The following is a 13,951-nucleotide window of genomic DNA, read 5'->3' as shown; positions in this document are numbered from 1 at the left end:
GGAAAAGCTATCTAAGCAAGCAGGATGATGGAGTGTTGCATCAGACAACCTCACCAGAGCTAAACAAAACCCAGCTGGACCACAGAAGGAAAGTGTGTCAGCCAGGAGACGTTCGGCATATTTTGTAGTTATTTTCTTGTGACATTCTTATATATTTGCTACTTTACAGTTTGGATTTCTTTAGTTTTCTTCTACAGTGTTGACAACCTCAACATAAATAGTAAAAATCAGCATGTGTGAGTCAAACCTTTTGACATGTACAGTATAAAAGGAAGAGGAGACAGTTTTTTTTCATACAGCCAAAGTTTGAACCAATACACTCAAAATGGAAAATGAATTATTTGAAAACCCACATTAAAGTACAATTTGACATGAACTCGCGCCGTTATCACCGGACTTGTCACAAAGTCACACATCAATATCTGCTGAGGAGGACTGATGGTCCGGGTCCAGAGCAAACCACGGACTTCTGAATATGTTGCAGAGTTGAATGACAGGCAGCCGCGCGAGGCGCGTGTAGCTGTAGACAGAAAGGCTGACTGACCTCTCCCAGTGTTTGACCAGTTCTCCCAGCAGAGGAGCGGACATCCTGCTAACGAGGACACACTCAGCTGCAAACGTAGAAAAAGATCAACTAACAGAAACAACGTGAGCAACAAGAACCAGACTGTTTACTTCCGCGTACACGGTGACACGGCACTAAAAGGGCGGAGTCAGTAATTGTGTAGCTCAATGCTGCCATCTAGTGGTCAAATGAACTATTAACTACAACTATTTTCTTCCAGTTTTCAAATGCAGCAGTTTTGCTTTTATTCTTTTAAACTGTTCAGTTAGGTGAACTCAGCAAGCTCGATTACAATACAAGTCTTCTCCACAACATTAATATATAATTTAATTAAATCATAATAAAAAAAATAAATAAATATGGGCATAAACAATGATTGGCCACAAATTAGGAATCTTCCCTGGCATTACTATTTTTCAAAGTCAAAGTTTCAAAGTCAAAGTCAGCTTTATTGTCAGTTTTGCAGAATGTACAGGACAAACAGAATTTAAATTACGGTTCTTATGTGGCCACTTCTAAATAATGCATGGCCACAGGTTAATATTTTTTCTGGTCGATGTCACCAGAGAGGCTCCAATTTATTGTGATAATCAGCTACTTATTTGCTCAAATCTAGCCTTTTTTTATTTGTAACCGTGACTGGACCCCCATAAAAAATTATCTAGACTGACCCATGTGTACACAGGTGGGCCTTTGCTTTTGCTTTTATAGTAGGCCTATATTTCCATTCACACAATCACTGCAACTATTTCCTGCTTTTCAGGACATATAGAGCCTATAAAGAAATAAGAGGTCATTTTTGTACAGTGCTGTATAAGAGTCTGATGCTTCCATTGACAACTTTTAACTACAAAACGGCAAACTTAGACAGAACGCAAAGGCTTATTACACAAAAGTAGGATTCAGATATCCACGATAAATAACTAACTTGGGTTCATCAAATTCAAAACAATTGCATCCAGGCTTAGTTTGTTGCACACAAAGAGAAAGCCAAGATAAGCAGACACGGATTCATCAAGCCAAGGGTCTATTTCAAAAAACCAAGATAAAGCATTAAGCCAGAATATGTTTGTCATCCTGGATCAACTCATCCGTGATCTGATTACACAAAAGCGGGACAGTGGAAAGTGTGATTTGCTATGGCATAAATTACCATAGAGATTTATTCTGTCGACCTAACCTGCTCTAGACCAGGCTAGGCTCCAGGACCTATTTAATTCCATCCCTTATTACAGTCAGAAGCCACCACAAGTGCAACCAATATTTATTCCACTGCTCTCTACACATTGTTATCACATTAAACTAGCCTTTCTGTCATTATTGAAACACTTGTGATTGTTAATTATAATAATTTTAGATAAATGACTTTAGGTGAATTGCAGTTACACTTTCTCAGATTTCTCAGAAAATATGCGTCCAATACAAATCAGCAAAGAGTAAGTTTATGTTCCTTTATTGAATAAGAATAAATACCAGATGAGCCTCAGGTGACAGCAATGATCAGGGGCCGTAACAAAAGCAATTAAACAATGAGCTCTGTTTAAAAGTAAAAATCTCACACAGTGCTCTACAACAGTGGCTCCCAAACCTTTTGACCCATGACCCCAAAGCAAACATACATTGGTGTCCGTCTAACGTCCCCTATCACAAGGAGAGCCACACAACTTCTATTATTCATCACTTTGAACAACCTGGCTGGGTCTGTATTTATGAGGCTGTGATGATATCTTGTATTCACAGGTGAATTCTCTGGTGTATTGCTGGTGGACAGAGGGTCTGCCTCCCAGCCTTTTCTTCTGACACCATTTGCAGACCCTCGGAAAACACAGCAGACATAATGCCAATACCAGGGCACAGATAGAAATTACCTTTGGCCTCCTGAAGGCAGGCTTTCAATGTCTTCAACACCTAAGTGTCAACCCAGGCAGGACATGGGACATCACGATGGCCTGTGCTGTCCTCCACAATGTGGCCCACCTGAGGAAAGAAAGAACCACCACATGTGGACTGGGGGACAATTCTGCCATCTTCCCAGATGATGATGAATTATTTTAGTTACCATGCAAACCTTCAGTTTAAGTTAAATATGACCTGCGAAGGCAGGGGAATTAGTGTAATTTTAAATAGAATTTATAAATTGTTATGGTGTGTTTGCTGTATACTGTGTGTTTACAGGTCTGCAGGGAGGCTAATGCAGGTAAGGTTAATTAGTTGTGTCTGGATGTCTCCTGCATTTACTTCAGCGTGCAGACATGTATTATATACAGACCTTAGTGAATATTTATTTATTCTTGAGTTGTATGTTTTCTATCTTGAACGGTGCTCATGGTTTAATAGCTTTGATTTAACCTTTTTTAATAGAGGAACATCATGTTTCTCTGTTGATGTGTATTAATATTTATGAGATGTGTCTTTTCATATTTAAGTGTTTACTGTTTAATAGTGTTCTTTTTTATTATTTTGTCATGTGTGCTCTTATGATTGTGGCTTTAATTTTAATTTTCTGTACAGCACTTTAGTCTGATATTTTTCATTAAGTCCTTTATAAATAAAGTTGGATTAGAATTTGTGTACAAGCGCAACCCTGGTGAGCTTTTCAGTGCAAAACATCATGTAGTGTTAAAAGACCAGATCATCTATACAATTTAAAATTTTGTTTTTTTCATTTTACTGTAAAACTACAATGTAATGCATGACTTAAAGGGTATTTTAAAACTTCTCTTTAAAAATAACTATTTTTTCGTGAGGCATTCAGTAATCTCTGGTTGCAAATAATGGTGATGTCCCAAGTTCCCATTTGAAAATAATTTCCCAACTCCAGTGCACAGATGTCTGGAGGCATAAGCTCCAATCATTAGTCAGCAATGCAACAAAAACAAAGTTAAGATTCTCATCTTGCAGTTTCACAGGACAAAAATGAACAAGACACGTGACTGATTCTTTACTCATAATTCAAGTTTAATAACTCCAAAAATGTAAAGGCGCCATATTCTCATTAATCCAAATATACTTTTTACATAATTTTCTCACAACAAGATAAAGATATGCAAAGATGTCAGAAAACGGAAGCAGAGACAAACAAACAGTTATAGCCCTCATTTGATGAGAAGTGTACATGCTGCGAGTCAGGAGGAGACGGCAAAGCAGGATGATTTTCTGGTATTTTTAACAGAAAAACATCAGATCCGAGAACACTTCTTTGTGCCTATGGCTTCAATCAAAGGTCCACTCTACTTTCCAAAAAACAGAATGTACTCAAAAGCAAAACACAAGAGTGCACAAGCGACAAAGTGAAGGAAAGAAGGAAACATTAGAGCATTTCCATTTGAGCTGATGTTTAATCATTGAGTCTCCAGAAGGTGAAGCTAAGTTAGTTGTGGTTCTAAACGTGCTCCAGAAAAAAAGAAGCCAAGCGTTTATGCATCATAGTGCAGAGATTTCTCTCCTTGCCTGCAGAAACCGTTCATTTTTACACCATACACACTCACACACACTTACAGCCCTCAGTCTGAGGAGGTCCTCTTTCTCCGCGAAGCATTCACGTTATTGCAGCTAATCACGAGAAGACAGGCGCAGACCATTTCTGGCTCACAACTTGCAGTTTCATGTAACAAAAAGCAGGCAGAGGCCTGTATTTTCAGTATTAAAACCTCCAAACTCCAGCTGCGTTTAGTAACCATGGTAACAGCACCCGACAACTCTTGGCAACTGATCGTCTCTAACTGCGTAAAAAATCTGTCGCATTATGAAATGGTTATTTATCACTACAGTGGTCACCTTGGAAAAAAGCAGGTACATTTCTACGAGATGCTTACAAAGGCTAAAACGGTTTTTATTGACACATGGCTCTTAAATGGCTATCATCTTAATTCTTAAATAATAAATCCATAAACCCAGATGAGCGTGCAGGCCTCACTGCTTCACCCATCAATTACTCACCCCCAAAACCCAGTCAAACACCAGAACTAGCACATGAATGGTATCTATGTCTAATGGTGTACTGTCAAGAGATAAATCATAAAACATTCATCCTCTATGCACAATTATATCTACATCACTCTGAATAAGTAGAGAATGATGGCAGCTTCGCCCACTAACATCACATCCCTGCAAACTCAGGGCTCTCATTTGTTAGCAGGCACTAGCCAGTCAGTAGCACATTCACCAACCAGTGACAAGGCATCTCCTTGACGACGTGATTTAAATTTGAGTTCCTTAATTGTGCAGACGCTGGACAGAAAGCAAACTGTCGCGTCAAACTTTTAAGTCAATGTCGATGCCAGAAAAGTTGGTTTGTTTCTTGGTTCAGTATGCTCGTCCATCTGCCTGAACACAGTTTACAACTAAAAGCTCACCTGCAGCACCCATGATCCTCCACGAACGTCTTAATGATAAATATAAACATTTCACACAGTAAAAAGTCTAACTTGTGTTATTGCTATTAGCACATTACCTCAGTAAGATTCAGACCTGGTTAAATATTTAACTACTTTGACAGATGGGTTTTTCCAAACAAGTTACAGGAAAAGTGAAAGTTATTTTTCTTCTACAGCTCCTAAATGGCATGACATTGTGATATAATAATCTCCAGATGTTTGCAGGCAATTTTGAACCCAGATCTGGTTCAGATATTTCCCACCCACCTACATCTGACCTATTAACAGCTAACTAGAAACACACACACACACCCCTCCAGTAACTATGTTAAACACTTTCAATTTGTGCATGTTAAACACTGGTGTGTGTTTGCATGTAACAGAAAATCCAGACTCAGCCGACGCACTTAGATGAGGTATGCGCCGTCTCAGTACTGCGGGAGTGTAAATGCATATATGTAACAGCGCCTCCGGTGTCTCCGTTCGGTCCCGTAGCGCACAGGATGAAAATATTGCTTCTTCCAGCCTCCATTGAGCTGGAAGAAGGTTGACCTCACCACCCAGCACGAGACGGGACACAAGCAAAACATTCTGTTAAACAGTTCAGTTCAATCTGCTGCCCAGCAGAGATGCCCGGCACAAAAACACACAACCTTTGTGCAAAAATCAGCCCTTAAATTGTTCATGTGGTTTCATTTTCTTTTTGCCTCAGTATTTGAGAACTCGTCTTTTTCGGTTTGTGCAAGCATGCATCAGTTCCACATAAACTGGCTGTGCAAGAGGAACAGAGTCCAAAGATGATAACAAGGGGGCAGGAGAAGAGTTGGCTTCCATGTTGATGGTAAGGGCAGTGAAAAGGGCAGGCTTCAGGGGATTCAAGTCCTCCACAATCAGTTTCTACCTGGAGATCATGGAGCTGGACTGGGAGTGGTTAGAGGAGGTGGTGGCAGCGCTGAGTTGAGAGAAGCCACTGTGGCTCGACTCCAAACTGGTCATCGAACCCCTGAGAGGAGAGAAAGATTAAGTCAATGTGATGGTCGACAAAACAATCACACTTCAGTAAATTTCCCATATACAGTATGCAGCACCTGATCATCCAGTCTGCCAAAGACTAACTGAGTGCATTGTGTGTGCATGACTCGTGCTCATGATGCAGAACCATGCAGCCAGATCAACTCTGCAGTGGGTAAGGAGGTTCACTCTGTCAACGGCTGCAGCAACCAGCAGTCCATCCGGTGCAGATGAGGTTTATTATGATGTGAGATCAGTGCTTTAGTGAGGTTGCTTTCACCTACAGTTGCGAAGGTGGCTCTCTTTTAGCCGGGTCAGATCACCGTAGTAACTTAGCTTGAACGCATAATCTGCTCCTGAGTAGTTCATCTTCAAGTTAAAGGAGTTTAGCTTTCAATCACCTAAAAAGGAGCCATTATTTTACAGATTCTTTTCCTGGTGATAAATACCCCAGCCAATGCAGTTAGACACAACATTTAAGTGTCACCCTGCAGAACTACTGGGTCTTTGCTGCTGCTGGACATTAACACCAAACTGAAAGGACTCGATTTATGCTGAAAAGTGCAACAGTGAAATCACTCAAGGAAAAATCAGAGATCAAGTGTCTTAACTGCCAAATTCCACTAATTTCACATCTTTTGAACATTTATTCAATTAAATTAAGTAAAAATCAAAGGAAGCTACATATTTTGCATTTTACCTTATCCTGCCAAGTCACTTCTACTGCTAATACTAACTGTAACAGATTAAAAAATACCAGGAATATTCAATAACAATTACTTTACTTTGATCTGAGACTTAAATGATCAGTTTCAGATCAATCATTATAGAGCAGTGTCACAGCTAATGCAATTCTTATGTGTAAAGGTAAAAATCTTTGATTTTAACTCTTAGCTATGCAGAATAATAAACAACATGCTGTCTTTTCTTGTAATGATCTTTATGTTCCTCTATGCAGAAGCTGCATTTTAATGTTAAAATGTTTTTAATGTGAGCAACCACAGACCCTGAAGAGTAAAGCCTGGTTAACACAGATAATAACCACCATGACATCTCTGAATGGAGGTTAAGGTTTTTGTGGAGCAGCTGACAGAGAAAGCCCAGATGTTCTGAACTTTAAAATTTACCTCAGAGCTTTTGACATTTGGTTGCTTGTATCTTTAAGGTCTAAGCAAACAGCAGCATGTGATACCGCTTATTTAGTCTTAACCCAGTCTTTAATTCACTTACTTGTAAATTTAGATTACATTTTCTCATAAAAAAAAAAAAACAAAATGCATTAATACTTGTTAAATCCTTTGGGGAAGTACGATTTAAACAACTGTGGTGCTAAATGATCACATGCAGCTGAATTTATCATTTAACCAATGTCTAATAAAAGATGGGTGTGGCCTCCATGAAGAACTATGTTTTATAGTCAAAGGGTCAAAGAGTTGAGCTTATTTAGCTTGTTTTTTATAGACTGTAAAACAGAACAACTCACAAGGCAAATCCTACTTAACATCTATTTGACCATAAATGGATTTTAATTTCCAAAAACCAACATCCTGCTCTTATGAAGAAAACATGAAATTAGGGTTTCAGAGCTTAAAGTAATTAAAAAAAACTGTACTAAAGTAACATGACGTGAAAAGAGAGCTGGTTTGTTTTAAAAACTAGATTTAAAAATTGGAATTTTTTGTTTTTTGTTGGTTTGTTTTTGCAACCAGAAGAGCGACGACTTTAAGACTTTGTTGTGAATTGGAATTATACAAATAAATTTTTTTTTCTTGGTGTCAGTTAAAATTTAAGGAATAATTTTTATATCAAATGCGTCAACTGTTAGAAAAACATTTTGTTAGATACAACCAGAATCAGCTTGATGATGATCTTTAGTCTGAAAGAAGGTAAGACTCAGTTAGCTGGTAGTAAAAATGAACGAGTGGAGAAAAAGATAAAAAGAAATAGATGTCTTCTTTTTTTTTTTTTTTTTGTCTGGGTGTGTGTGTATGTATTTGGATATACAACAGTTAAGATGGTGTTTCCTGAACTCAACCCAAAGTAAGAATCCTGATAGTTAGTCATGCAAGGAAAGTGTCTAAAGCTGGCGAGTGAACAAGTTAAATTCAGGTGGGTTTGCTTTCCTCAGCATGAACAAAGCAATAACATCCTGTTAGCTGATACTAACAGAAATCATAAGCAAGAACAGATGCAAACAAGCATCTTTTTGCTGTATTAGAAGTGTGACTGCCATGGGGGGGGGCACTTAGATTAGCAGCCTAAAGCAGCGATGAGATGAGCTACAGCTAAAGGAAAAGAGGGCAAACACTGAGCCACTTACAAACTCTGCACATCACAGCAAGCCGTTCTTCACAGGAGGAAGATAGAAGAGAAAGAGGAGGAGGAGGAAGAGGGAGTTGTGAGCGACAGCACAGAAGTGGATTGGACAGAAAAAGACGGATTAAAGGAGTCTCCAAGGCAGGGAAGCATCATCATTTCAAAACTGTGGGCCTAAAGACTCATGATGCTCCTTAAGCCATTTCATAATCAAGTATCAAATGTCATACGTGGTGCTAAGTGGTAGGTTGCAGAGAAGCATTTACTGAAAGAAGACAGGAGTGGAAAAAATGAGCAGTCATAACAGAACTGTGTCTAAAATTAAAACTATTACAACATAATGGTAAAAGAAAGGAGAAAACATAAAAATGTGGACACATAATATAATTTACTTACAAAGTATGGATACAAACATCTTTTGTTGTTTTCACACATGCACTGCAGCCCTGACAGTTGTGACGTGGACCTCAACGGATGTTCTGGTCTTATACGAGCAGCTTTGTACTTACAGTGTAACTGAGCCAATCATGTGGAAAAATAAATGTGTTCAAATACACACAAAAGCCGCATCAAGTCAATACAGATTAATCATTAATATCGGTCTGCCATCCTAAATGATCTGGAACAAAAACACTGATCTCAGCGGCACACTTTCCTCCTCATGTACTGCCTCTCACATCCTGTGTTTGGTCCTCACGCCGGAGTATTTCCCACGTTGAGGCTCAGACAATCTGCCACTGCTTAGTACATCAGAATGTTTGGATCAATTTCTGAAAAGGTTCGAAGTTCATGTGTGAAAACAGCTTTTGTGTTTCACTCACACACACTGTCTGTTCAGTTACCAACCTGAAGTCCTCAGAGCCCAACACCTCGGTGTAGAACATGACTTTACACTTGTGTGAGGACACCTGCAGGGTGGCCAGCACGTCGTCCACGCGGGGCAAGTTGGTGGCCGAGCAGGCTGGCATGCTGTGAAACTTCCACTGGAGGATGTAGAAACCTGGCCAGCGTGTTATATGGGAACCCTGAGGAGAGGAAAGATTTGCAGAACATCAATGTGAGCAGCAACAAGAGGAAAGCTCATACACCAGCTCATTGTCATGCAGCCCCACCTGCACACTCTCGCCCTCCTTGCATGTGAGAGGGGACTCCACCATGCTGTAATCTTGACCCAGAGTCCAGGACTTGTCAATAAGCTGGACATTGTTGACTCCTGGGGAGGTGATGCCATGCGCTCCCAGGGGATCTTTACGTGGTGGCTGGGGGGCCCGCTTCGAGTGGTAGATGTTGAAAACGATGTCACCTTTGCACACATCAAAGTCCCAGGTGACGACTGAGCCAGCGTCGATGATCTCAATCACAAGCTGGCCAGAGGAAAGAAAGGAGGGAGGTTCAAGTAAATGCAAGAATTAAAGAAGTAAAAACATATTTTTTATGAATTATCCACAGATAAAAGAAAAATAGCAAAGTAGTTCTTCTTTATTCTTTGTTGAATTCAACAAAGAATCCACTTGCTGCATAAGCTGAATTCATTAAATGTATCAGAGACAATTTTATATAATATTTTTATATAATGGCTTTGTCTGAATGCTGCTTGCAGCAACATCATTGTTTTTAATCTGTCTTTAAAAAAAAAAAAAAAAAAGTGTAATTGCGAAACAAAATTGCCCATCATGTATAAATCTATATGACAGTAAGTCTCATAGATTTATCCAGAAGACTTACTGTCAGATACCAGAACTGGTGTTCATCAAAAACTAAAAACCTAAACTTTTACTTGCTACAAGTCTCTAAATGTAGTACGAAGAGAAGTGAGAGCAGCAAAAACAAACCCAGCTCTTTAGAAACGATTATATATCATAGTACATCTGTTGCTTGGTAATAAATTATGTAACATGACAGCAGCAGCATGTAACAGCTGACAGATTATTTTTCAAAGACAAACTGCACGTGTTTCAACTCTCAATTTCAAAGCCAGTTACAACCTACATCCACTAGATGGCAAAACTCCATCAGGGATGTCCTGCACTGCGTTTTCCTGCCCTACTTATTCATGAAAGCACCTTTTGTGTATTATCTTCACTTCTCACGTTGCTGTTGTGTTTTAGCCTCACCTCATGAGGAGCCCCTTTGAAAATGCTGGCGCTCTGGTAGATTGTCTCGGTCCACAGCCGGATATCCTCATTCTCAAGCTCCTCACTTGTGCGGTACATCGACTTGGGAACCAGGCCGCCCTCTGGTACCTCACACTGCAGAGAAAAAGATAGTATGCGCATGTGCAGACACACACACACACATACACACACACAGAACTGGGTCAGTGAAGCAGTTCTTTGTAGGGATGATGATGTTTCCAGAAACTTTCAACACAATTCAGTCAAATTTTCTAATAAAAGCATACAAAAGTGCATCTTCATCTAAACACTCACCATGCACTCTCCTCCTAAGAAATCAGGGATGATCTCCTTGTCTATGTAGTCCACAAGACCTCCAGGACCCTGGTAGTCATTGCCAGCATAGATCAGGAACTTCTTGCGGGTGTTTTCATCAATGAACGGGCTGACCTAAAGGCAGATACAAACGTGGTCAGGAGTGATACGGATGATTCTGGGGGAAAGTGTTAAAGTTTTGCAGAGCAGAAAGTATGTTTGCTGTGTCTTGTAAAGTTATTCTGTTGTTTCCAAAAGCAACTCTTTGACCCAAGTTTTGAGAAATAGGTGCAGGGATTTATTGAATCACCTGCAAACATAAATAAAATTATATATATATATATATATATATATATATATAGTTTATTTTTGTTGTTTTTTTTAGTCCAATTGTGTCATTTAGCATATGTCAGCCTTTTCTCCCCATTTCTCCTTCAAAAGACTGGCTTCTTAACAACCACTTTTCATGGAGACTTTTTCTAATGAAGCATCAGCAAACAGCAGATGGATCAATTAAAGATCCAGATGCATCTCTATGGTCCCGTGTCAGGTCTGGGTTTTTTGCTTTTCAGGAAACTACTTTCAAATCCAGTTCATCTGTTCTTCTTCTGATATTCTTATAGTCCTGACACTTCTTTTGTCCTCCTCTTGTCCAGTTTAATCAAATACTTTTAAGGTCACGCTGCACACCATGCTGAGATATACTGAGTTTTTAGCTGACAGCACTGAATCACCTTCTTGCTGCAAAAGTACCATTTTCTGTCTGTCAAAGTGTGTTTTCTTTGGCATTTTGCACAGATGCAACTAAAGAAACAGAAGCAAATCACATGTTTTTGTGACAGGCTGCTGGTAACAAAGAGTTTAAAGGTCCTATTCAAAGGTCCCATATTATGCAAAATTCACTTTCTAAAGGTTTTCTAACAGTCATATGTGTCCTCATTGCCTGTATATGAGGCCCAAAAACAAGAAAATTCTGTCCCTCTCTTATTTACTTGCTTCACATTTTAGCGAATGTGTGCTCAAATAGGTGAGTCTGAGATCCCTTTGTGACCTCACAAAGGGAAATAACCACTGCCTCCAGTAGTAGATACAGTCATTGACCCCCCAGCTAGCTGAGCCTGCCCTTTAAATTACCAAGCGGGCGCCAGAGAAAGCCGGATCCCCTCCCAGAGAGGGGCGTACACAGGCACCACTTATGAACTTTTGAAGGTTCAGACACAGAAGCAGCCCGTTCTCATTAGAGCTCACTAGAGCCACATTAGGATGGCTGAAATTAAGGACCAAGGCTGAATTTGGGGCAATACACATTGAAAGCAATGTTGTTGAACCTCTGATACCCATATGAAATTGTAAAAAAAAAAAAGTAGAATATGGGACCTTTAAAACTGGTTCTTTGCTAGGTTCTGTTACATGTTGACGATGCTGGTTTATCTCTTGAGTTCAGAGACTTTTATACTTGAATGATCATAGATTAGTGTTAAGTGACTTAAAGAAAAAAACAACATTCCTTTAAAAATGGTCAAGTACAAGAACTGGACTGAAAATGAGTGAAAAAGCAGCAATGACTTCAGAGAGCCTGAATAATCGTTGTCAACACTACCTTAAAACATGACAGGAGAGTCTGGAAGCAAAATACAAAAAAGATTCTTGGACAGTAAAGTAAACCAGTAATGTAAGAGGGTCACACAAGTACCCTCTGCTATTCTCACCAGTGTCCAAAGCACAGGGAAGACTCTTGGTGCCCTCAAGATAAGTAACCGTCCCAGAGTCTCAGGGTAGTTTGCCTCCACCACCTCGATGATCCTCAGAAGCGCTTTGACCCCTGGTCGCCACAGATGACGCATGTTCAGCCCCTCCAGATCTACCAGACATGTCCAACAGCTACAAGGGAGGAGTGAGAGGATTATGTGGATAAACTCACACCACAATCACATACTTGCTCTGAAGTGGGCTGCAGCCTCTTTCAGATCACTTAGCACCTGTCACCCTGAAGTGAGGCTTAAGCGGTGAAGGCAAAGCTCGCAAATTCTTAACTCTGAATGCTGTGACGTGACAGCCACTCATGGCTCACATGCCTTCCTGCGTGTCTCTTATCCCACACACCACCTCCTGATTGAGAGGGCTGGCAGATGACAGGTGCCATCTCAGCTCTCACACTGTGCACTTAGAAACTAGCCTTGTGCAGCATTTCCATTATACGAGAGATAATTCTCTGGACTAGTTCATGCTGCGTCTATCTGTGTGTGCGCCTCTGTCAAGGCCACCACAGATGAACTGAGTCTAAATAACGGGTATGGTCTTAAGCTGTTTGGGTAAAATAGAACTGATGTTGCTTATTTCATGTATCCTGTCCATGTCATCCTTCATTTCTTGTCATCTATGACCACTTTGCTATAGTTTTCGTGAGAAAATGGCTCGTCTACAGCTGCAACTGGCAGGATGAATGATTTTCACATTTTCATCTAGCAAACAAACCTTCATTAATACATTATGTTTAATTTTTATTGTAATTACCTCACAATGCATTAAAAAAAAATAGACTAATTCCTAATTGTCAGAAGCTGGAATGCTACGCTGGAATCTTTGTTTAACATAATGCTGCATGATGTACAGCACAGATTTACCTGATGGGTCGACCGAACACCTTGGTGTTCTCCTCACAGCGTCTCAGGCCTTCCTCATTGATAGACAGCACCTAAATAACATGACCAACATACCTCTTATAGCAAATACATTACAAATAAGCAGATTATCTACACAGGTTTTTAACTCTGCACATCCTGCTGTTAATTTACCTTTTGGGACATTAGTTTTCTAACATCTAATCCTACCATTAACTGTCTGACCTAGAAACTTAGCGACCCACTCTGATACAAACATGAACTGAATTAAAAATCATGTTACGTACGTGTCTGAGCAGAGACTCCTCCCCGAGAGCGCGCACCAGTCCTTTGGTATCCATCTGGCCCAACCTCAAGATGTATAAAGGACGTCCATCTGACAGAGCAGAACAAATATTGACATGATCTAACACCATATTTACATTATGCACAAATGCAAGTGAAGTGGAAATGCCTGCACTGGCGGCACTGTGCTCTGGTGTCGGACTATAAGGGAGTATGTGCTTTCTGCTCTTGTTGATATCATACAAACATTTGAGGGAAACTTTAAATGAAAAGAATAAATGCAGTTTGAAGTAGGAGCACAAAAGCAGATCTTGATTTATGACGATTACGCTGTCATCTTTTTTCTTT

At 39.9% G+C, this 13,951-nt stretch overlaps 2 protein-coding genes across 4 annotated transcripts in view; both read right to left on the bottom strand.

Annotated features, from left to right (window-relative positions):
* The window catches only part of LOC121638076 (endonuclease V-like), a 36,887-nt gene extending 36,212 nt beyond the window's left edge, over nucleotides 1-675 (bottom strand). The window contains exon 1 of the mRNA XM_041982520.1: nucleotides 545-675. Coding sequence (XP_041838454.1) covers nucleotides 545-588 — 44 coding nt within the window. The 5' untranslated portion in view covers nucleotides 589-675. The remainder of the gene's footprint in view (nucleotides 1-544) is intronic.
* Nucleotides 676-3,499: 2,824 nt separating this feature from the next.
* Nucleotides 3,500-13,951, bottom strand: part of si:dkey-237i9.1 (SEC14-like protein 1) — a 32,096-nt gene continuing 21,644 nt past the window's right edge. The window contains exons 9-17 of one of the 3 annotated variants that reach the window (XM_041982517.1): nucleotides 13,606-13,694; nucleotides 13,322-13,392; nucleotides 12,407-12,578; nucleotides 10,698-10,832; nucleotides 10,383-10,517; nucleotides 9,381-9,632; nucleotides 9,115-9,293; nucleotides 8,273-8,299; nucleotides 3,500-5,944 (exon numbers count right to left, since the gene is read on the bottom strand). In XM_041982517.1, coding sequence (XP_041838451.1) covers nucleotides 5,839-5,944; nucleotides 8,273-8,299; nucleotides 9,115-9,293; nucleotides 9,381-9,632; nucleotides 10,383-10,517; nucleotides 10,698-10,832; nucleotides 12,407-12,578; nucleotides 13,322-13,392; nucleotides 13,606-13,694 — 1,166 coding nt within the window. In that variant the 3' untranslated portion in view covers nucleotides 3,500-5,838. The other 2 variants (XM_041982518.1, XM_041982519.1) reach the window with 2 other exon arrangements.

The sequence above is a fragment of the Melanotaenia boesemani genome, chromosome 4, assembly GCF_017639745.1.
Source record: "Melanotaenia boesemani isolate fMelBoe1 chromosome 4, fMelBoe1.pri, whole genome shotgun sequence".
Classification (NCBI taxonomy): Eukaryota; Metazoa; Chordata; class Actinopteri; order Atheriniformes; family Melanotaeniidae; genus Melanotaenia; species Melanotaenia boesemani.
The sequence above is the reverse complement of the archived record's forward strand: the minus strand, read 5'-3'. Positions and strand labels throughout refer to the sequence as shown.